This window comes from Oncorhynchus kisutch, linkage group LG2 (genome assembly GCF_002021735.2).
Source record: "Oncorhynchus kisutch isolate 150728-3 linkage group LG2, Okis_V2, whole genome shotgun sequence".
NCBI classification, from domain to species: Eukaryota; Metazoa; Chordata; class Actinopteri; order Salmoniformes; family Salmonidae; genus Oncorhynchus; species Oncorhynchus kisutch.
In genome coordinates, this window is record NC_034175.2 from 50279289 (window position 1) to 50305192 (window position 25904).

The window sequence follows — 25904 nt, forward strand, 5'->3', positions numbered from 1 at the left end:
ATCAGACTCCTTCTGTTTCCCCTTTAACACAGCCTATATCAGACTCCTTCTGTTTCCCCTTTAACACAGCCTATATCAGACTCCTTCTGTTTCCCCTTTAACACAGCCTATATCAGACTCCTTCTCCTTCCCCTTTAACACAGCCTATATCACACTCCTTCTGTTTCCCCTTTAACACAGCCTATATCACACTCCTTCTGTTTCCCCTTTAACACAGCCTATATCACACTCCTTCTGTTTCCCCTTTAACACAGCCTATATCACACTCCTTCTGTTTCCCCTTTAACACAGCCTATATCACACTCCTTCTGTTTCCCCTTTAACACAGCCTATATCACACTCCTTCTGTTTCCCCTTTAACACAGCCTATATCACACTCCTTCTGCTTCCCCTTTAACACAGCCTATAGCACACTCCTTCTGCTTCCCCTTTAACACAGCCTATATCACATTCCTTGCTCTCCCTTCCTCTATTTCACATCCTCTCACTTTCTCTGTCTTGCTTTTCTTGCCCTGATGTGTCTGCAGAGCCACGTTCCATTGATGCAGGCATCTCTATACAGACTGAAGTGGCCTGTGCCCCCATAACAGGTACCACTGCAGGACAACAGGGCAATGTTTAGATAACCCTACTAAGACTCATGGTCCAGCTACTGTCTGTCAACAGTGTTTGACTGCTGTTATAAAGTGACTTGTGATCTGTGTTTTGGAGCAGGTGACATGATAGTAGTCTGTACCATGGCTCAGTGGAATTTCGTTTGTTGTAAATTGTTGTTTTGTGTGTGTGGAGTATATCTCACCTGACCTTTCTTGTTTCATCTGTACCATCCTTGTTATTGTTGTGAAAAATTGAAAATCTCTTCATGACCCATGGTTGGAAAGGGAGGTATCTTTACTTTGTGTATTTTGTTGTGTAGGCTTAATCCTCAATGCTAAATGTCTGCTTCTGTAAACACAACTGTTTGCAAATTAATGAGTCCTCTGCCTACCTATCTTGCTTTATCTTTCCTCATCTTTCCCCCTTATCTGTCTTCTAGGAATGAATGGGAAGAGCATCCTGACAGCAATGGGCCGGCACACACCAGAGCATTCCATTGTGATGGCCACATGTTCAGGTGCCGTGTCTACCTCTCCCTGCTCCTCCCGTTCCTCCTCACAGCACTCTGGGACAGGGGCCCACACACCCGGGGGTTCCTACCACTCACCTGCCTGCACCCAAGCCAAACTCTCCACATGTAGCAGTAGTAATGCTCTGACCCCCACCCCAGCCAAGTCCCCAGCCTCCCCTCGCCTCTCCCCAGGTAAATACCTTGTTCAGGTGCTGTAGGCAATTACACTGTTTTCCTGGAAAAGTTGTGACGCATGCTGTATTAGACTATGGTATTGCCGTAAACAATGAATTCCAATGACATCAATGTTAGAGAAATGTTGTGCCTGGAACATTACTAATGCCACAGCACTAAAATACACTACATGACCAAAAGAATGTGGACACCTGCTCCTCGAATATCTCATTCCAGAATCATTAACATGGAGTTGGCACCCCCTATGCTGCTATAACAGCCTCCACTCTTCTGAGAAGGCTTTCCACTAGCCGAATCCACCTAAAAGCACTAGTGAGGTCAGGCATTGATGTTGGCCGTTTAGGCCTGGCTCGCAGTCAGTTCCAATTAATCCCAAAGGTGTTCGATGGTGTTGAGGTCAGGGCTCCATGCAGGCCAGTCAAGTTCTTTGACACCAATCTCAACAAACCATTTTTGTATTGACCTCACTTTGTGAACGGGGGCATTGTCATGCTGAAACAGGAAAGAGCTTTCCTCTAATTGTTTCAAGTTGGAAGCACAGAATCGTCTAGATGTATCTTCACTGGAACTAAGGAGCTGAGCACAAACCATGAAAAACAGCCCCAGACCATTATACCTCCTCCACCAAACTGTACAATTGGCACTATGCATTCGGGCAGGTAGGGTTCTCCTGGCATCCTCCAAACCCAGATTTGTCTGTTGGACTGCCAGATGGTGAAGTGTGATTCATTACTCCAGAGAACGCGTTTACACTGCTCCAGAGTCCAAAGGCGACAAGCTTTACACTGCTCAAGCCAACACTTGGCATTGTGATCTTAGGCTTGTATGCGGCTGCTCAGCCATGGAAACACATTTCATGAAGCTCTCGACATTCCCGTTCAGCACTCGGGGGACCCATTCTCTGAGCTTGTGTGGACAACTACTTTGCAGCTGAGGAGTTGTTTCACCTAAACGTTTCTACTTCACAATAACAGCACATACAGTTGACCGGGGCAACACTAGCAGGGCAGCAATTTGACAAACTGACTTATTGGAAAGGTGGCATCCTATGACAATGAATGTCACTGAGCTCTTCAGTAAGGACATTCTACTGCCAATGTTTGTCTAGATTGCATGGCGGTGTGCTCAATTTTATACACCTGTCAGCTACGGATGTGGCTGATATAGCCGAATCCACTCATTTGAAGGGTTGTCCACATACTTTTGTACTGATTATCACTCACAGCAAGGCATTTTAGCTAGCAGTTTGATAAAGTGTGCTGGTTAATATTGTCTGAGCTGTGGCCATTGGTTTCTGTTAGCTCAATACTTTGCATGGCAATGTAGGACATGTGTATTGGTAGCTACCTAAGCTTTACCAGCTTTACACAGGCTATGGTATTTATTGGATTTGATTTATGTGCCTAACACATCATATCACCATATCTATATCACCATGCCATATCACATTTCAATCTGCCATGTTGCTTAGTCATGCTCATGGTCATTGCTGTATAACGTCCCCATCATCCATTGATCGTTTGTTACATTACATCCATAGAGAGGATCAGAGCGGAGAAGAGGAGGAGTCCATCACCCCAGAAGGGCTCCCCTTTACTCTCCCCCCAGGTGGTGTTTCTGAAGGACATTGTGTGTTACCTGTCCCTGCTGGAGAGGGGCACACCAGAGGACAAGTTGGAATGTGAGTTATAGGGGTTGGTTGGAGGCAAGTTTGTAATGACTTGTGGTTGAAAGACCAAGAGGGTCATGTGGAGTCAAAAGGTCTGTCCCTAAACCACTCAGAAAGACATCTTACCATAATTTCCGAGGATTAGTCTAATTAATTAATTCAGGTAATACACTCAAAAGAAATCCTGGGTTTTAAACAACCCAATTTTGGTTATTTGGTAACCCAGCACTGGGTAAATATTGGACAGAACACATGCTGGGAGATTTTGGGAATAACACAACAGGTTGGGTTTTCAGTTGGGTTTTAATTAACTTTCATACTGGGTTGACCCAACAGCTGCGTCTTTTTTTAATGGAATAGGTTATTAGGGGCGTGGCCTTCAGGTCGTTTTATGGGGCCACATGTGAGTGTAAATTCCTGCTCAGGTTGTTTGTACACTGCAAATTAATATTTTTGCATATTACATATTTTTGAATAAAATTACAACATTGGGATATGCAGACGTTCTTGAGGAACTCATATGTGTAAGCCTCATTAAAGCTACAAAAGTGTCAGTGTTCAACTTTATCATGTGATAACAATACAACAGACAGATAAACCAGAATGACATTTACTCTTGCGGGTGACCAAAAATAACTATCTGAAAGCTACACCCTACTAAGCCACACCTCCAGTCTTCTGATCTGACCCACTGGATCATATTTCAATAACCCAGCATCAACAACCCAACCTCACTCTTTTTAAAGAAAACCCCCCAACTAAGTGACCCAATGCCTGCAAACCAGCAGTTGGGTCATCCAAAAAACCCACAATTTTTTAGATCATACATTTAATTATTTAAGCAAATAATGTTTACAGCCATATTTATGTGGCCAAATACAGTCGAGCTCTCACACAGGCACACACACACACACACACACACACACACACACACACACACACACACACACACACACACACACACACACACACCTGCCTGCAGTGGCCTCAACACTCAGCAGTACAGTGTAAGTGAGTGACTGGTTGCTAGCAGTAAATCAGGAGCAGGGCTCCCCTGGGGATTATCTCAGCACCTGTCCTTGTTAGCCCCTTGACATCCTAAGCCGTGGTGTGTCTAATAGACTTCTTTAGCATCGGGAGCTATATCTGCACACCCTGACACAGCTAATCTCAGCTAACCGATTCCGACATCTCAACAACACAGAAGTACATGTCACGCTCTATTACCTCCCCCTGCTTCAACACAGGAGTGGTGTCGTGTAGCGCTCTAATATTTCCCCTGCTCTCCAGAGGGGGGTCTGACTGGGAATGTTAGCGGTGCTAACAAGAACTCATTATAGCTGAATCATGGGGTCTCTTTTCTCTCTTTCCCCTCTAGTCATGTTCCGGCTGTACGACACAGATGGCAATGGAGTACTGGACAGCTCGGTAAGTCTGGCCCTCTCTCCTCTTTTCTCATCTCCTCTTCTCTCATCACGTAATTTCAACGTGGGTAATATTTGGTTGAGATGTTGATCAATGAGATTACAACCTTTATTCACCCAGTCAAGAAGAGCCAAAAGTTAGTTGAATTTCAAATGTGTTATCACTAGGCTTTCAACCATCTAAAAGCACAACCAAATTCCAAAGAATAAACTATCAGATGTTTTGCTTAGTTTCCACCCAAATGTCTATCACTGCACTTTCAACCATTTAAAATCACAGCACATTTCAAGTGGGAATACAATGTCACATAATATCTTGTTAATTTATACAACAGATTAATGTGTTACTTATCAATGTGCTTCATCTAATAGCAGAACCAAATGACCTGGATTGTAGTTGAGATTACATTAAAAGTACATGGTGCAAGTGATCAATGCCGTTCGAGATTCTGCACAGATTATAGCAATTGTGAAGATCTCCACAGACTTGCGACAACCTACGTATGCTATCTTGAACATTCACGCTTTATATGATTACATAAAAACACATTTATAGTTACAGTAACTTCTCCATTTCAACCAAAAATCTATAAAATCAAACTTTAAATGCACGTTTTAAATAAAGTTTAATTTGATTTAGTCCTATTCTTTAGCATAGATTGTTGGTTGAGATGGAGATGTGAATCCAACATATCAATTATTAATTTGAAAGATCTAGTTTATCTAAAAAACTGGAGGCCTCTTATACTTCAATGTTGTGATGCAAAAATACTAGGGAAATGCATAGCACTCAGAATTAAAAAGGTTTTACCGGGTATTGTTCATCCTGATCAGACAGGTTTTTTTTACATGGACGATACATTAGAGATAATATACGACAACTACTAGAAATAATAGAACAACATGAAACATCTAAGAAGCCATGCCTGGTATTTATAGCGGATTTTGATTAAATAAGACTCGATTCTAGTTATAAATACCTGGATATTTTTTCAATTACAATGAGTCTCTTATAAAATAGGAAAAAGTTATGTATAGCAACCCCAGGTGTAAAATAGTAAATAGCAGTTACTTCTCAGAGAGTTTTGATTTGTCAAGGAGTTAAACATGGGTGTCCACTGTCACCATATATATTCATTGTGGCCATTGAAATGCAAGCTATCAGATCAAATAACAACATTAGAGGATTAGAAATCCAAGGCTTAAAAACAAAAGTGTCCATGTATGCTGATGACTCAAGTTTTATCTTAAGTCCGAAAGCTATATTCCTGCAATGTCTCATTGAAGATCTAGATAACTTCTGGACTAAAACCTAATTATGGTAAGTGTACAATATTACGCATTGGATCTTAAAAAAATACACATTTTACATGACTTTGCAGTTTACCTATAAAATGGCCTGACGGTGAAGTAGACATACTTGGTATTCATATCACAAAAGACATAAATGAACTCTCCACAATCAATTTCAATAGAAAACAAGTAAAAATGGACAAGATCCTGCAACCATGGAGAGGTAAATGCCTGTCTATTTATGAAGAAATTACACTGATTAACTCCTTAGTCATATCTCAGTTTACTCACTTACTTATGGCTCTGCCTACTTATGATTATTCGTTTTTCAAATCATATGAGCAAAAAATATTTTGCTTTATCTGGGATGCTAAACCAGACAAGATTAAACGTGCATATCTATATAATGAAAATGAACTGGGTGGGTTGAGATGATTAAATATTAAAACACTAAACCTCTCTAAAAGTTGCACTTATACAAAAGTTTTAATTGAACCATAAATGGTTCTCAAGTAGATTATTGAGAAAAGCTCATCCATTGTTTAAAAATGGCTTTTTGTGCAGATTCCCATGTCTCATTTTCGATTAATTGAAAATGAAACCTTTTTCAAAGTCTCTCTCTTTTCCAAACCAGCATTGCAGAGCTGGTTGCAATTTCAATTTCATCTCCCTGAAAAATAGAACAAATGTTACAACAAATACTATGTCTGAACTCAAATGTGCTGGTTGATAAAATACCTGTATTTATGGAAAAGATGTTTGAAAAGGGAATAACAAAAAAAAAAAAATTCTACATTGGAATGGTAGAGTTATGTCATTCATGCAGTTATCTTTATTGTTGGAAAGGTCTGCTCAATCCAAGATTACAACCAATTGATTACAGCATTACCTAAAAAATGGAGGCAGGTGGCAGCGGGAGGAATAAAAATAGCATAAATAGGAAAGTATACCAGTTTCATTTGAGGACCAGGATGTTGACAGCTGTGCCATGCAGATTACAAAATACTTGAGAAGAGATTTGATGGACCAATTCTATGGTAGAGCATGTATGAGTGGATATATAAAACGAAGCAAGATTCAAGAATTCATGCTTTCATCTTAAATTATACATCTTTATCTCGCAATCTGTGGATTTCCTTCGATTAGATAGATTCAAATTGTATGTTAAACATCACAGCATAGTTGAAAGATATATGATGCATAGAAATTCGAAGAGGGTGGCCAGCAGAGATAGGTGGGATGGGCTAAGGGAAGCTGAGGGTTGGGATGTGGAATTGGTTTATTCTGAAGAATTTTTTGAGGGCGGGGTTGGGTGGGTCTCGGATGGCTGAGGGGCAGCTCTCTAGGAACTGGGGGGGGGGGGGGGGTGATCTTGGAGGGCTGGTGGCCTGGCAGTTGGGAGCTTGGGCCAGTGGCTGATAGTTCGCTGAGATCTGTCGACATGCCCTTGAGCAGGGCGTTGACCCTGGTTGCTTCTGTGGGTCGCCCTGGATGTTAGTCTGTTAGATGACTGAATTTAATGTAAATGCTGAGTGGCTTCACTGCAAGTACATCATATGTTTTAATATTCAATAAACATTTTACAAAAATGTCAAACAAACTGGAATTAAAGCTACACAGATGGAACTATCAAAGCAGAATATACGTCTTCAAATGTTGATATTTTGTTGCTTTGACAAACAAAAACAATGAAATGTAACTAAATATCATTACATTTGAAATCAACCAGAGCTTGAAACCCTAGGCCTTTCAAGAAAATAGTCACACATCTTGACTTTAACATTTTGTTCTGTAACAGCCTGAATAAAAAATGGATTACATTTAGATTCTGTCTCACTGGCCTACACACAATGCCCCATAATGTCGAAGTGGAATTATGTTTGAGGAGGTTTTACAAATTAATACAAAATTCAAAGCTGAAATATCTTCAGTCAATAAGTATTATTTATACCCCTTTGTTCGGGCAAGCCTAAATAAGTTCAGGATAAAAAAGTATTGCTTAACAAGTCACATAAATTGCATTGACTCACTGTGTGCAATTATAGTATTTTTGAATGACCTCATCTCTGTACCCCACATATACAATTATCTGTAAGGTCCCTCAGTTGAGCAGTGAATTTCAAACACAGATTCAACCACAAAGACCAGGGAGGTGTTCCAGTGCCTTGCAAAGAAGGGCATCTATTAGTAGAAGGGTACAAATCTGACATTGAAGTTATTAAATACACTTTGTATGGTGTCTCAATACACCAAGTCACAACAATGTGTGTGATAAGCGTACATTATATTTTATTAAACGAATGCAACACTGAACAAAACTATACAAAATAACAAAACGAACCGAGAAGCAGTATGACTAGTGCGAACAGGCAACTAAACATAGAATAATAACCCACAAAACCAAAATGGAAAATGGCAACCTAAATAGGATCCCCAATCAGAGACAACGATAAACAGCTGCCTCTGATTGGGAACCAATTCAGGCCACCATAGAGCTACATATACCTAAACATACTAAAACCCCATAGAATTACAAAAACCCTAGACAGGACAAAAACTAAACCAACCACCCTTGTCTCCCCCTGACCTAACCAAAATAATAAAGAAAACAAAGATAACTAAGGTCAGGGCGTGACAGTATCCCCCCCCCCCCCCCCCAAGGTGCGGACTCCCGGCCACAAACCTTAACCTATACGGGAGGGTCTGGGTGGGCATCTAACCTCGGTGGCGGCTCTGGTTCTGGACACCGCCCCCCTTCTTTACACTGAGTCGGCTCTGGCTCTTGTAGCACTGACCTGTGGATCATCGTCTGTGGCCCTGGACTGCGGATCCTCGCCATAGGCGAGGGGACCCTCGCTGTGTGGATCATTGCCGGACGCTCTGGACTGGGTACTGTCGTCGGACGCTCTGGACTGGGTACTGTCGCCGGACTCTCTGGACTGCCGAGGCACACTGTAGGCCTGGTGCGTGGTGCCGGCAATGGTGGTACTGGGCTGGTGACACGCACCTCAGGGTGAGTGCCGGGAGGAGGAACAGGGCATACTGGTCCCTGGAGGCGCACTGGAGGCCTGGTGTGTGGTGCTGGAACTGGTGGTACCTGGCTGGTGACACACACGTCAGGGCGAGTGCGGGGAGCAGGACGTACTGGACTGTGGTGGTGCACTGGAGGTTTGGAGTGTAGAGCTGACACAACCCGTCCTGGCTGGATGTTTATTTTTTCCTCCCAGTTCCATCTCCCCATTAAGCGCTGTTCCTCCTTTTCACGCTGCTTGGTCCTGGTTTGGTGGGTTATTCTGTCACGGTCGTTGTATGGAGGAGACCAAACTGCAGCGTGATAAGCGTACATTATATTTTATTAAACGAATGCAACACTGAACAAAACTATACAAAATAACAAAACAAACAGTGACGCAATATGACTAGTGCGAACAGGCAACTAAACATAGAAAAATAACCCACAAAACCAAAATGGCAAATGGCAACCTAAATAGGATCCCCAATCAGAGACAACGATAAACAGCTGCATCTGATTGGGAACCAATTCAGGCCACCATAGACCTACATATACCTAGACATACTGAAACCCCATAGAATTACAAAAACCCTAGACAGGACAAAAACACCTAGACAATACAAAAACTAAACCAACCACCCTTGTCACACCCTGACCTAACCAAAAGAAAAAAAAGAAAACAAAGATAACTAAGGTCAGGGCGTGACACGTCCTTCCTAACTCAGTTGCCAGAGAGAAAGGAAATCACTCAGGGATTTCACCAATGGCTGTGATAGGAGAAAACTGAGGATGTATCAACAACATTGTTGTTACTCCACAATACTAACCTAAATGATGGAGTGAAAAGATGGACGCCTGTACAGAATACAAATATTCCAAAACATGCATCCTGTTTGCAATAAGCCATTAAAGTAAAACTGCAGAAAATGTGGCAAAGAAATTAACTTTATGTCCTTAATACGAAATGTTTTGTTTGGGGCAAATCCAACACAACACATCACTGAATACCAGTCTTCATTTTTTCAGGCATGGTGGTGGCTGTATGATGTTATTGGTGTGCTTGTCATCAGCAAGAACTATGGAGTTTTTTTAGGATAAGAAAGAGCGGAATAGAGTTAATCACAGGAAAGATCCTAGAGGAAAACCTGGTTCAGTCTACTTTCCTACAGACAATGGAAGATAAATTCACCTTTCAGCAGGACAGTAACCTAAAACACAAGGCCAAATATACACTGGATTTGCTTACCAAGACGACAGTGAATGTTCCTGAGTGGTCTAGTTACAGTTTTGACTTAAATTGGCGTGAAAATCTATGGCAAGACTTGTCAAGCAATGATCAACAACCAACTTGACAGAGCTTGAAGAATTTTTTAAAGAATCATTTTCAGATATGGTACAATCCAAGCGTGCAACGCTCTTAGAGACTTACAAAGAAAGACACAGCTGTAATCGCTGCCAAAGGTGATTCTAACATATGAATGAGATACTTCTGTGTTTAATTTTCAATAAATGTGCTAAAAATGTGTTTTCACTTTGTTATTATCGGGTATTGTGTGTTGATGTGTGTGGGGAAAAATCTATTTAATCCTTTTTTTTAAACCCTGAATGGGAGACTGAATTAATAGCTGTAGATAGATCAAATCTCCCGTTTTCTTCTTCTTCTTATATTGGATATCATGTGACGTTGTTTTAAAGGTACAAATTCAATATACAGTACCAGTCAAACGTTTGGACACACCTACTCATTCAAGGGTTTTTCTTTATTTTTACTATTTTATACATTGTCGAATAATAGTGAAGACATCAAAACTACGAAATAACACACATGGAATCATGTAGTAACCAAAAAACTGTTAAACAAATCTAAATATATTTTATATTTGAGATTCTTCAAAGTAGCCACCCTTTGCCTTATGTGTGGATGAGGTCATTTATTATCAAGAAGACTACCACAATGTTGTTGTTGTTGTGGTCTAACGTTTTGCCCTCTTCCTGTGTGTGTAGGAACTGGACCGCATCATCAATCAGATGGTCCACGTGGCAGAGTACCTGGAATGGGACTCTACAGAGCTGCGACCAGTAAGAATGCACACAGCCTTATGTGTCTTGTTTTCCCTGGTCCCAACATATTGGAGCGTTGGAGTAGGTCGACCTGAACAGGCTAGCTTAACTACAGTGACAAGGAAATAACGGAACGTTACAGTATCACAATTTGGCAAGACTTTACTGGACTTTCCTCCCCGTCTCCTCCCAGATCCTGAAGGAGATGATGGAAGAGATAGACTATGACCGGGACGGAACAGTCACCCTGGAGGAGTGGATCAGGGGAGGCCTCACCACCATCCCTCTGCTGGTCCTGCTGGGCATGGAGACGGTGAGGCACTTTGTGTGTGTGTGTGTGTACTGTAATATAATAGGATAATGGATGCCATTTAGCAGACGTTTTTATCTAAAGCAACTTGCAGTACAGTGAGTGCATACATGAGTGCATACATTTTAGTAATTGTATGATCCCTGTGGGGAGAGAGAGAAAGTGTTTGTGTGTGTCTCTCTGAGTGCGTTTGGGGCGGCAGTTCCAAAAAATCAATTCAGAAAGATCTTTTTGTGGTGATGGATTACTTTAACAAAAAATGGATTAGCCCTCTTTTAAGCACTCTGGTCAATCATGCCATTTTCTCCACTGATCTCTCACTCTCTCTCTCTCTCTCTCTCTCTCTCTCTCTCTCTCTCTCTCTCTCTCTGTGTAGAATGTGCAGGAGGATGGGCAGCATGTGTGGAAATTAAAGCACTTCAACAAGCCAGCCTACTGTAACTACTGCCACACCATGCTGCTGGGAGTCCGCAAGCAGGGCCTCTGCTGCTCTAGTGAGTCTGTGTGTGGCCCTCAGTTCCACTCTCTCTCTCCTTCAGTCCCTATTTCTGTCCCTCGTTGGCATTCACTACTCTACTCTCTCTGTTCTGTCGCTTCCTGGGTGCCTTTCAGTTCCTCTCTCTCTTTCAACCAGATGCTTGTCTCTATTTCTCTCTGACTCTGTTATCCCATCCTCCATTCTGTGAATAACAAACATGATTGCGTGACTAATTAATGATCTATTATCAAGGCAAATGTTATGTTATCGCTGGGTCATTTTATTACATGTTTCAATGAAAGGGTTGGTCTGGTGTTTGGTGTTCATCCACTGGTTAACTGTCTCTCTGTGTACCTCTGTGTTTCAGTATGCAAGTACACAGTCCATGAACGCTGTGTGTCCAAAGACATCGCTGCCTGCATCAGCACCTACGCCAAGTCCCGCAGACACACTAATGTGAGTCCTATACATACAACTAAACACACACACAAACACAGACAGTAATGATATTGTCATGTGTGTCATTGCTGTATCTATTATGTGCCTATGTTTAGAAAAAGTGTGACAAATATTGAGAAATGTAGGTCTACACTTTACTATATGACTCACAATTCTCTTGCATGCATTACTCATTCTAGTGTAATCCTCTCAGTCAGTGAGCTTGACTGTGACTCAGGCCTACAATATCCTACCTTAAGTGACTCTTTAGTGTGATGCCTTAAGCTGAGAGCTAACCCACAGCTAACCCCTAACCACCATCTGACTAACGTTGTGTGAATAGAATGCCCTGTCGTTGCTAAGCAACCTGTTTTGGCAGTTGGCCGAGTGCTAAGGACTGGAGAGGAGCAGGGGGATCATGGGAACAGGGACTCACACACACACACACACACACACACACACACACACACACACACACACACACACACACACACACACACACACACACACACACACACACACACACACACACACACACACACAGGATCATGGCGGCAGGGAGATCATGCAGAGCTACTTATGTTGTTAACCGGTCTCTATATATAACCTCTGATTTAATTAGACCTCTTCTGGAATGAACTCACAGACCTTGAAATTGTCCCTCTAAGGCCCCCTTCTCTCTCTCCAGATGGAGGTCTACTCTGTTTCAGCTCCACTTCACTTTCTCAAGTCTGGTTCACTAGCAGATGATGCCTTTCAGAAGACCTTTTATTTTGTAGATATCTGGCACTAAATATAGCACGTTTTAGCACTGGATTTATGTTGTGACCTCGTGATTGTTACTGTCTCTATCTTTCTCGTTCTTTCTCTCCCTCTCTCCCACCCCCCTCCCTCCAGGCTATGCAGCACGTGTGGATGGAGGGAAACTCTCCCACTAAGTGCGACCGCTGTCACAGAAGTATCAAGTGCTACCAGGGCTTAACGGGCCTACACTGTGTGTGGTGTCAGATCACTGTAAGTAGTACACACTCAGGGCCATAACTACATATGAGGACACTGTGTGTGGTGTCAGATCACTGTGAGTAGTACACACTCAGGGCCATAACTACATATGAGGACACTGAGGGAATTAAATATATATATTTGTACACAATAAAGAAAATCAATTACGAGTAAACATGAAAATATTGCTCCCAGCATTGATCAAAGCTCAGAACACTTATATTCTTGATCTGAATGAGTTCTAATCGCGACTGATTCTTTGCGAACTAGTGGAATCATGAACTGTTTTTTTTCTTCGTTATGTTCGGCTGCGTCCCCTGGATTTGCTTCGCAGATTTGCATTTTTAGCAGCACAGGCCGAGGGCTTGAGACGTGAAACGAACTACCCCAGCTCGGTCAAGTAAGCTAGCTGCTGACAGTGTGTTTGCCAGATACCAGACAAAAGGCAACTCGTGTCGCGTCTACAGACATCCCCCAAACAAACAAAAAGCAACTCTCGGAGTATGACTTGGAAAATAGTTGCTTAAAAATGTGTCAGTCAGTCAGGTGGCTAGCTGCCGGCAGAGACTTCTATTTCAGTAATGTTGAATTGCTCTGGCTAGTATTATAATTTTTTTAATGTTATTTTTTTCCTTTTTTTCATGATATTCAATTGGTAGTTACAGTCTTGTCCCATCGCTGCAACTCCCTTACTGACTCAGGAGAGACGAAGGTCGAGAGCCAAGCATCCAACGAAACACGACCCTGACAAGCCGCACTGCTTCTTGACCATCAATCAATCAATCAAATGTATTTATAAAGCCCTTCTTACATCAGCTGATGTAACAAAGTGCTGCACAGAAGCCCAGCCTAAAACCCCAAACATCAAGCAATGCAGGTGTAGAAGCACGGTGGCTAGGAAAAACTCCCTAGAAAGGCCAGAACCTAGGAAGAAACCTAGAGAGGAACCAGGCTATGAGGGGTGGCCAGTCCTCTTCTGGCTGTGCTGGATGGAGATTATAACAGAACATGGCCAAGATGTTCAAATGTTCATAGATGACCAGCAGAGTCAGAAAATAATAATCACAGTGGTTGTAGAGGGTGCAACAGGTCAGCACCTCAGGAGTAAATGCCATTTGGCTTTTCATAGCCTTTCATAGCCTTTTCATGGCTTTTCATAGCCGATTAGCCGAGTATCTCTACCGCTCCTGCTGTCTCTAGAGAGTTGAAAACAACAGGTCTGGGACAGGTAGCACGTCCGGTGAACAGGCCAGGGTTCCATAGCCGCAGGCAGAACAGTTGAAACTGGAGCAGCAGCACGACAAGGTGGACTGGGAACAGCAAGGAGACATCAGGCCAGGTAGTCCTGAGGCATGGTCCTAGGGCTCAGGTCCTCTTAAATCTTAAATTCACACAGGACACCGGATAAGACAGGAGAAATACTCCAGATATAACAGACTGTCCCGAGCCCCCAGACACATAAACTATTGCAGCATAAATACTGGAGGCTGAGACAGGAGGGGTCGGGAGACTGCTCGCTTAACCCGGAGGCCAGCCACACCAATGTGTCGGAGGAAGCACCGTATAACTGGCGACCGTGTCATAGGCCTATATTAAAATGCAATAAATACAGTTCTAAAAATGTCATACGTTTTCATTTATATCGTTTGTTGTTTGTCTTAATCTCGATCACCCACTGGAGTTGATAGTTTACCCATTACCTAGCTTGTTTTTACCACTACATCACTGATATTAATATAGAATCATAAGTGATTAATACAATCATCTGTGTGCTCCATTGATGTCTGTTTGTGCGGAGGTTGATTAGTAATGCCTACGAATACAAAGTGAAAGCTTCACTAAAACTCAAACCCTGATTATGGCCCTGTATGCACTCCCCTCTACTGGAGAACTCCTGGAATTGGGGCAATGTTTCTGTTCATAGTGCCTCAAATGCCTCAGAGAGCTTCTGTTGATAACAATGAACCTGATGAAGTTCTCGGGAATAGTTATTTTATATTTTCTACTTTCTACTTTACCTTATATGTCCACTAGATGTCCCCATTAGGTAAATGCTCAGATGAAAATTCTAACTGTGGTACCTCAAACCACCAGTAAGGGGAGTTCAAAGATCTTGCTAGGGTTGTCAATTTATATACATACTGTATATATAGTTTAGTAATGTGCTCATCCCTGTAGCATCACAGCAGGCATTTATTCATCCTCGGTCTTAGAAGCAGCTACTGTACTTTACATTATATCTGGTACTGTTATGCAATACCTGGCACTGTGTCAAATGCCTATTTTTGTTTTTCTTTTCCACTCTTCTCCTTCGCCTCATTCTCCTTCTTCTACTCCTTCTCTGCTCCTTTCCTCCCTCTATCCTCCTCATCCTCCTTCCTGATCAGCTCCATAATAAGTGTGCGTCCAACATGAAACCAGAGTGTGATGGAGGAGCCCTTAGAGACCACACTCTACTCCCATCCTACATCTGCCCTGTAGTCCTGGTGAGATCACATGCCGTAAATCACACTCTGAATCTCTAAATGTTTTATCTCCAATACTTTCAATGCTGAAAAAAAACCTTGAAATATATAATTATAGACCCACAAAAGTATACTGAGGGGTGGACGGTTCATAATAATGGCTGGAATGGGGTGAATGGAATGATATCAAACACATGGAAACCATGTATCTGAGGTACATTTATTCCATTCCAGCCATTACTATGCACCCGTCCTCCCCAATTAAGGTGCCACCGGCCATCTGTGATATACATCTTTTGTCCAATTTCTCTGTCACAATTCATATACGCATTAACACATTTACAGTGCCTTGCGAAAGTATTCGGCCCCCTTGAACTTTGCGACCTTTTGCCTCATTTCAGGCTTCAAACATAAAGATATAAATCTGTATTTTTTTGTGAAGAATCAACAACAAGTGGGACACAATCATGAAGTGGAACGACATTTATTGGATATTTCAAACTTTTTTAACAAATCAAAAACTGAAAAATTGGGCGTGCAAAATTATTCAGCCCCCTTAAGTTAATACTTTGTAGCGCCACCTTTTGCTGCGATTACAGCTGTAAGTCACTTGGGGTATGTCTCTATCAGTTTTGCACATCGAGAGACTGAAATTTTTTCCCATTCCTCCTTGCAAAACAGCTCGAGCTCAGTGAGGTTGGATGGAGAGCATTTGTGAACAGCAGTTTTCAGTTCTTTCCACAGATTCTCGATTGGATTCAGGTCTGGACTTTGACTTGGCCATTCTAACACCTGGATATGTTTATTTTTGAACCATTCCATTGTAGATTTTGCTTTATGTTTTGGATCATTGTCTTGTTGGAAGACAAATCTCCGTCCCAGTCTCAGGTCTTTTGCAGACTCCATCAGGTTTTCTTCCAGAATGGTCGTGTATTTGGCTCCATCCATCTTCCCATCAATTTTAACCATCTTCCCTGTCCCTGCTGAAGAAAAGCAGGCCCAAACCATGATGCTGCCACCACCATGTTTGACAGTGGGGATGGTGTGTTCAGGGTGATGAGCTGTGTTGCTTTTACGCCAAACATAACGTTTTGCATTGTTGCCAAAAAGTTAAATTTTGGTTTAATCTGACCAGAGCATATCTTTAAGAAATGGCTTTCTTCTTGCCACTCTTCTTGCCAGATTTGTGCAATATACGACTGATTGTCGTCCTATGGACAGAGTCTCCCACCTCAGCTGTAGATCTCTGCAGTTCATCCAGAGTGATCATGGGCTTCTTGGCTGCATCTCTGATCAGTCTTCTCCTTGTATGAGCTGAAAGTTTAGAGGGACGGCCAGGTCTTGGTAGATTTGCAGTGGTCTGATACTCCTTCCATTTCAATATTATCGCTTGCACAGTGCTCCTTGGGATGTTTAAAGCTTGGGAAATATTATTGTATCCAAATCCGGCTTCAAACTTCTTCACAACAGTATCTCGGACCTGCCTGGTGTGTTCCTTGTTCTTCATGATGCTCTCTGCGCTTTTAACGGACCTCTGAGACTATCACAGTGCAGGTGCATTTATACGGAGACTTGATTACACACAGGTGGATTGTATTTATCATCATTAGTCATTTAGGTCAACATTGGATCATTCAGAGAGCCTCACTGAACTTCTGGAGAGAGTTTGCTGCACTGAAAGTAAAGGGGCTGAATAATCTTGCATGCCCAATTTTCAGTTTTTGATTTGTTAAAAAATATCCAATAAATGTCATTCCACTTCATGATTGTGTCCCACTTGTTGTTGATTCTTCACAAAAAAATACAGTTTTATATCTTTATGTTTGAAGCCTGAAATGTGGCAAAAGGTCGCAAAGTTCAAGGGGGCCGAATACTTTCGCAAGGCACTGCATATTTCTGCATATTTAAGTGTCTCTATGCCTGCTGGCCTATCTATCTGTCTATAGGACCGTCATTCTGTTTTGAAGCGGGGTGAAGGGGACTCCCCGCCCAGCACCAGCCCTGACGACCCGAATCAAAGCTTCAAATTCACAGGAGACGGACAAGCACTGCAGGTGAGTGAATCGAGCCCAGAGCATCTTCAGAGCCTTGGAGTCTGTTGTGTTAGCTCATGGCAGGCTAAAATGTTGATTGTGTATCTATGGATATACAAGATATCTCATTAGACTGTCTCTGCTCTCCTGTCCAGATCACTCCTCTCCCAGGCACACATCCCCTCCTGGTCCTGGTCAACCCAAAGAGTGGCGGGAGACAAGGGGAGCGGTAAGTGACAGAGAACACATTTCCTAGGTGGTAAAGGACCAGAGAGATGTTGTCTATCGGCATAGTAACAAACCCCCCCATCTCGTGACCCATGTGACCCCAAACTGTTCACTCCCCTCTTGTTGGCACAAAGAAAATATTTGCATTCTAAAGCTAATTTCCTGCAATTCGACAATTTTGACATAGGGCAGATAATTTGTTTTGCAGGTTTATAGCTAATTTCTTGCAATTCTACATATTTTGTCATGTCTTATGTGTGTTCATATGATACCTGAGTGAGCCAAATTGGCACCTTTTATTGGATGGGTAAAACAAAAAAAGCAGATATGGTGAAGTTATTAATTACACTTTGGATGGTGTATCAATACACCCAGTCACTGCAAAGATACAGGAGTCCTTCCTAATTCAGTTGCTGGAGAGCAAGGAAACCGCTTAGGGATTTCCCCATTCCCCACTTTAAAACAGTTGCAGAGTTTAATGTTTGTGGCTGGATCAACAACATTGTAGTTACTCCACAATACTAACCTAAATGACAGTGAAAAAAGGGTGCCTGTCCAGAAACAAAATATTTAAGTAAAACTGCAGAAAATGTGGAGAAGAAAAATACTTTATGTCCTGAATACAAAGTGTTCCGATTGGGGCGCCAACCCAGACAGGAAGATCACATCAGTGACTCAACCCACCTAAGTGACGCACCCCTCCTAGGGACGGCATGAAAGAGCACCAGTAAGCCAGACTCCCAGCTGTAATCACTGCGAAAGGTGATTCTAACAGGCATTGACTCAGAGGTATGAATACTTATGTAAATGAGATATTTCTGTATTTCATTTTCAATAAATTTGCTAACATTCCTAAAAACATGTTTCCACTTTGTCGTTATGGGGTATTGTGTGTAGATGGGTGAGAAAATAAATATATTTCATAAATTTTTAATTCAGGCTGTAACTCACCAGTATTACAACCAATAATGACTTTTCCGAATTGGATCCTTTGTTCGTACCCCCCAGGGCAATGTAATTTATTCCAGAGGCTGCTCCAAAACACAGCCAATGGAGAAGAGGTAATCGGAGTGGACTTCTAGTCTGAGTCAGGAGGCGTGCACACCATCCACCGCTTCTGAGTATATTACTCGCTAATGTTCAGTCTCTGGATAATAAAGTAGCAGAGCTCAGGGCGAGGATCTCATTCCAGAGAGACATCAGGGACTGTAAAATACTCGGTTTCATAGAAACATAGTTCTCTTGGGATATACTGTCCACATCCATACAGTCAGCTGGGTTCTCAGTACATTGCGCAGACAGGAATAAAGAACTCTCCGGGAAGAAGAAAGGCGGGGGGGTATGTTTCATGATTAACTACTCATGATGTGATTATGATAACATACAGAAAGTCAAGTCGTTTTGTTCACCCAACATAGAATAGCTCACAATTAAATGCCAACCGTATTACCTCCCAAGATAATTATTTTTGGTCAAACTGATACCATGACAGCCCTCAAAGAACTACACTGGACTTTATGCAAACTGTAAACCACATATCCTGAGGCCGCATTTATTGTAGCTGGGGATTTTAACAAAGCAAATCTGAGGAAAGCGCTATCGAAGTTCTACCAACACATTGACTGTAGTACTCACGCTGGGAAAACAATTAACCACCACTACTACATGTCCCTCCCATCAGGCGAATCTGATCACGACTCCATTTTGCTCCTCCCTTCCTATAGGCAGAAACTCAAACAGGAAAGAGAAAGGGGGATACCTTGTCAGTTGTACAACTGAATGCCTTCAACTGAAATGTGTATTCCACATTTAGCCAACCCCTCTGAATCAGAGAGGTGCGAGGGGCTGCCTTATAATCGACATCCACGTCTTCGGAAGTACTCGTGATGAGGTCTATTCAAAGCTGGTTTGACCAATCGGAATCCATGCTTCAAGATTGTTTTGATCACGCGGACTGGGATTTGTTCCAGGTAGCCTCTGAGAGTAACATTGACGTATACGGTGACTGAGTTTCTTCAGGAAGTGTATGGGAGAAGTTGTACCCACTGTGACAATTAAAACCTACCCAAACCAGAAACCGTGGATAGATGGCTGCATTCCTCCAAAATTGAAAGCACGCACCACCGCATTTAACCATGTCAAGCTGACTGGGAATATGGCAGAATACAAGTCAATCAAACATGCAAAACGTCAGTACAGAGACTAAGTGGAATTGCAATTCAACATCTCGTGACTTATGTGGCAGGGTCTACACACAGTCACGGACTACAAAGGGAAAACCACAGACGTCTTGCTTCCAGAAAAGATCAATTAAGTGCTTTGAGAGGCTATCATATCACCTCTACCTTACCTGACACCCTAGACCCACTTCAATTTGCATACCGCCCCAATAGATCCACAGATGATGCAGTCACCAGCGCACTGCACACCGCCTTATCCCATCTGGACACATGGAATACCCATGTAAGAATTCAGTTTATTGACTATAGCTCAGCATTCAAAAACATAGTACCCTCCAAGCTCGTTATTAGGCTCGGGCCCCTGGGTTTGAACCCCGCTCTGTGCAAATGTGTCCTGGACATCCTGACGGGCCGCCCCCAAGTGGTGAAGGTAGTTAACAGCACCTCCAATTCGCTGATATCAACAAAGGGACCCCACAAGGGTGTGTGTTCAGCCCCCTCCTGTACTCCCTGTTCAGCCATGACTGCGTGGTCATGCTCGCCTCCAACTCAATCATCAAGTTTGCAGACAGCACAACAGTAGTCAGCCTGATTACCAACAATGAAGAGACAGCCTACATGGAGGAGGTGAGGGCCCTGAGAGAATGCCAAGAGTGTGCAAATATATTTTGATTTGTTCAACACATTTTTGGTTATTATATGATTCCATGTGTTATTTCATAGTTTTGATGTCTTCACTATTATTTTACAATGTACAACATATTACAAATAAAGAAAAACCCTGGAATGAGTAGGTGTGTCCAAACTTTTGTGCGTTGGGTTTGCGCTTCTTTTTCAACAAGACAGTGACACGACCTCAACCCAATTGAGATGGTTTGGGAAGAGTTGGACGGCAGACTGTTGGAAAAGCATTCCAGATTAAGCTGGTTGAGAGAATGCCAAGTGTGCAAAGATGTCATCAAGGCAAAGAGTGGCTACTTTGAAGAATCTCAAATATAAAATATATTTGGATTTGTTTCACTTTTTTGGTTACTATATGACTCCATATATGTTATTTCATAGTTTTGATGTCTTCACTAATATTCTACAAAATTCAAAATTGTAAAAAATAAAGAAAAACCCTTGAATAAGTAGGTGTGTCCAAAGGTTTTGACAGGTACCGTATATAAAGCGCATTTGGAAAGCATTCAGACCCCTTGACTTTTTCCAACATTTTGTTATGTTACAGCCTTATTCTAAAATGTATTAAATAGTTTTCCCCCCTCATCAATCTACACACAATACCCCATAATGACAAAGTAAAAACTGGTTTTAAGACATTTATGAGAATTTGTTTTAAAAAAACATTAAAATTAGTATTAGTATTTAGACCTTTTTCTTAGTACTTTGTTGAAGCACATTTGGCAGCAATTACAGCCTTGAGTCTTCTTGGGTACGACACTACAAGCTTGGCACACCTGTATTTGGGGAGTTTCTCCTATTCTTCTCTGCAGTTCCTCTCAAGCTGTCTCTCCAGAGATGTTGGAGTCCGGGCTCTGGCTGCGCCACTCAAGGACTTTCAGAGAATGGTTCCGAAGCCAGGGTCGTTGTCCTGTTGGAAGGTGAATCTTTACCCCAGTCTGAGGTCCTGAGCGCTCTGGAGCAGGTTTTCATCAAGGGTCTCTCTGTACTTTGCTCCCAGTCCCTGCCGCTGAAAAACATCCCCACAGCATGATGCTGCCACCACCATGCTTCACCGTAGAGATGGTTTCCTCCAGACATGATGCTTGGCAGACATGCCAAAGAGTTCAATGTAGGTTTCATCAGACCAGAGAATCTTGATTCTCATATTCTGAGTGCCTTTTGGCAAACTCCAAGCGGGCTGTCATGTGCCTTTTACTGAGGAGTGGCTTCTTTCTGGCCACTATACCATAAAGGCTTGATTGGTGGAGTGCTGCAGAGATGATTTTCCTTCTGGAAGGTTCTCCCATCTCCACAGAGGAACTCTGGTGCTCTGTCAGAGTGAGCATTGGGTTCTTGGTCACCTCCCTGAACAAGGCCCTTTGTTCTTGGGGAGCTTCAGTGCTTGTGTGGTACACCCCAGATCTGTGCCTCGACACAATCCTGTCTCTGAGCTCTACAGACAATTCCTTCGACTTCATGGCTTGGTTTTTGCTGACATGCACTGTCAACTGTGGGACCTTATATAGACAGGTGTGTGCCTTCCAAAATCATGTCCAATCAATTGAATTTACCACAGGTGGACTCCAATCAAGTTGTATAGTCATCTCAAGGATGATCAATGGAAACAGGATGCACCTGAGCTCAATTTTGAGTCTCATAGCAAAGAGTCTGGGTAGCTAAGTAAATAAGGTTTTTCTGTTTTTTATACATTTGCTAAAATATCTTAACCTGTTTTCGCTTAGTCATTATTATTATATAATCCATTTTAGAATAAGGCTGTAACGTAACAGAATTTGGAAAAAGGGAAGGGGTCTAAATATATTTTTGAAGGTCCTGTATAATATTTATTTTTTTGGTCACAACCCGTGGTCCGTATTGACCCCATTCTGGGTCCGGATCCTGAACGCTGTCCACCAGTTGAGAATGGCTGACATAGAATGTCTCAGATTATTCACTCTGATTGAAACACTCCTGCAATATGTGTTTTATAGAGTCCTGTAATGCTACTACCAAAGTGTTCTAAACCTTTGGCTAGCTACTCATCATATTATCTAAATAATGTGAAGCTAACATTGCTAACAACAATGACTACATTCAAGAATTTTAAGGCTTTGTAATTGCAGAGGATTTTAAATTTGGTAAATAATTATGGTCATTTCGCTGTTCCGACACAGTCCTAAAGTCCCAAGTGCCATTCTGGCTGTAAATGAATGTGTTCACTGTTTCAGTTCTCTCTCCTCTGTCCTCCCACCATGCTTTTCATAGCACTGTGAGGACACTATTTTGGCTTCAGAAACACCATCACCATAGCAACGTAGTCTTAAATACCACTTAAAGGTAGAATTATTCTCTATTAATAGATGTGTTCTCATAACAAAAATATGCATTTACTCTCTGAGTACCAAAAGCAAGCCTATTTATTTCTCCCTTTGATGTAAATAAGGAAATGTTGGTGTCACTGATTGGTCTTGTTTTTGTAAATGAGCATTTTAAATGACATACAGTTCTCTTAAATTAAGTAGTATATCTCTACTATTTTCTCTTCTTGGGTTAACTTGGTAACACTTAAATTGAAGTGTTCTTTATGACACATTCATAACAGTATCCTAACACGTTTACTGCCCAAGTAATCTGCCACACTACTGTACATAGTATGAGTTGCATTCTAGGACAAATGGTTAGTTCATCGTGACACATTCTAACCTAGCTGTCGGTTTTCCGTTGTCTCCTCTACCCACTCCTCTTCATCCTCTGTTCTCACTCTGACCAAAGTGCTGTGTGGGTATCGGAAGCTAACACAATTACCAGTGCAAGGCTCCATGAAGAGCACTGTGGAGGCTTCAATAGAATAGCCCTCTGATGCATCTCCCGCTTTTCAAGGTTACAGGAAACTACTGTGTCATTGGGCACAGTAAGCTATAGAGATATTGACCATTTGTGGAGCAGAATATTTACTGTAGACGGTGCTTTTAAGTAAAACTTGTACTATTTGGATGGTGCTTCTTTACATGTTATATGTCTGTCTTTGTATCCATGAAGTATTACCTCTCTCTTTCCCTCTCTCTCTGGCTCCATTTGTGCACAGACAGTTTGTGAGTTTGTCAGTTTGTGTGTGTGTGTGTGCAGTAACTCTAATACTGCTGTTATGTCTCCTGCAGGGTATTGAGAAAGTTCCAGTACCTGCTGAACCCCAGACAGGTGTACAGTCTAGACCGAGAGGGACCCATGGTGGGGTAAGTCTCATCCTCATCACTCACAGTCCCGCCTATAGACACAGCCCAGAAAATGGATGGTTCCACTTCTCAAGGCAACACTTGCTCTATGATTGGATCTATACAAAAATATTTGTTTGTTTGTTATAACATTGTCGTGTCTTTGGCTATGCCGGATTAAGTGATATGACATGCTATTCTATAAAATAATTTATTCGTAATTAATATCACCTGATTGAGCTAATCATGTAAATATAATTAACTAGAGAGTCAGGCACCACAAAATAATATTTATAGAGCTGTTATCGTCCGAATAAACTCTTAAAAACCTAGTAATATTTTACATCAATAGCAGTCAATATTAATCCTCATCTTAATTCAGTCTCATCTGAAAGTTGTAAATTCTTGGTTATCGGCACGAACCCTGGCTAACAATTTGAATCAGCAATCCAAAATTGGGTTTAATTATTTATTTACTAAATACCTAACTAATCACACAGAATTACCCATACACATAATTAAATCATAACTTGAATAAAAATTACATCATAAAGGAAAACGTCCCTAGCGGGCGGAACAGATATGACAGCTTGTTACACAAAAGAAAAGGGTCTAGGTTTGAGTGAAGGTGCGGGAAGACAGGAACAAAAGTGAAGCTGTGCAATCGTAAATACAGTACCTGATGCATTCTAAATTACCGCCCATTTGGAAAAGGAAAATGCAATAAATATTTGCTCTGAGCTGCGCTTCGGTAGGTTGGTGGTAGATGGAAGGCCATGTTGTCAAACCGAGTCCTTTGAAGAATGTCTCTGGTTGTCAATTGGATACGTTGTAGTAACGTCGTTGGGTGATAGACGGGATACTCTGTCTGTTCCTTCCTAACCCTCGTTGCATCTGCTGTTGCTAACTCAACGTCTAGGAGGTATCACTTCTGTAGTGAATAAGAGTTCAAAGTTCATACCATTCGCAACCAAGCTCACGCTGATGTTGGCTTCGTTCTGTAGTTATTATCTGAATCATTCTGACATTGGACCGTCGTCCTACATCCTCGGAACAGGAGGTTATCTTGTCGTCAAGGGCTTATATAGGAAGGGAGAGGAGGGCATGTTTGAAACGTTTTATAGCCCTTGTCCCTTCACAGGGCGGGCCACTGATTGAGCAGAGCCATATCTTATGAAAACCCAAATCTCACATTTTAGAAGCTAAGATCACATTTCACCCCATCACGAATAATTTCATATTCAAACATTTCAATTGAACAACAATTCCATGTGAATCCGATAACTCTGATGTGTAGACTTTCCACTGTAGAGTTTATGTCATCTTATCATTGATGAGAATGTCTCAGATGACAACCGAACTGACATCATATTCATTAAGTACCACCGCATATGTTCCATTTGTCGGATTACCAGAATATAGTTCATTTCCCCCACCTTCTGATGTTCCCAGAATCTCTATGTTAACCAAGGGTTTTGTAAATGTAACCTCAGTAGGGTAGAGAGAGGAAAAAGGGGGGAAGAGGTATTTATGACTATCATAGACCTACCCCCCAGGCCAAAATCATGACAACATGCAAAGTAATGAAGTGTGCCATGTAAAAAAAAACGTTTCTGATTGAAATACTGAAATTGTTGAAATCTTGGATCCATAGAAAGTTATTATTTTTCGAATTTCGTTCTGTCCCAGATGGAACTTGGTTGTGCAACAGAACATAGGCCAAGGTTTACTAGGCTTCAAAGTGTATTCTCCCTACTGAACACAACCCTGGCAGTAAGCTACTGCACCATTAGACAACCTCTATCCTCTCCACACACACACACACACACACACACACACACACACACACACACACACACACACACACACATGCATACTTCACCCACTTGACACACAAACACACACTTGATGTGCGTATCATCCTAGCCAGAGGGACACCTTGTACCTGAGTTGTGCAATATGGAACAGTTCATTCAGGAGAAATGCCCTATACAACATCAATAGACATGAATGCTTTCTCTGAGAGCGGCCAACCTATTCTATCCCTGCCTCCCCCACTCCTCCCTCTGCTGTCACGACTAGGGCTGCTCTCTCTCTCAATAGCCCATTGTAGGAGGAGAGACAGACTACAG

The 25904-nt window shown here is 42.0% G+C and overlaps 1 protein-coding gene across 1 annotated transcript in view; it reads left to right on the forward strand.

The window, feature by feature from the left end:
* The window catches only part of dgkg (diacylglycerol kinase, gamma), a 195083-nt gene that overhangs the window by 56060 nt on the left and 113119 nt on the right, over positions 1-25904 (forward strand). Inside the window, 13 exon segments of the mRNA XM_031796900.1 lie at positions 528-590; positions 1037-1300; positions 2844-2984; positions 4351-4400; positions 10707-10781; positions 10957-11076; positions 11450-11567; positions 11919-12007; positions 12887-13003; positions 15379-15477; positions 17403-17510; positions 17645-17718; positions 23719-23793. Coding sequence (XP_031652760.1) covers positions 528-590; positions 1037-1300; positions 2844-2984; positions 4351-4400; positions 10707-10781; positions 10957-11076; positions 11450-11567; positions 11919-12007; positions 12887-13003; positions 15379-15477; positions 17403-17510; positions 17645-17718; positions 23719-23793 — 1393 coding nt within the window.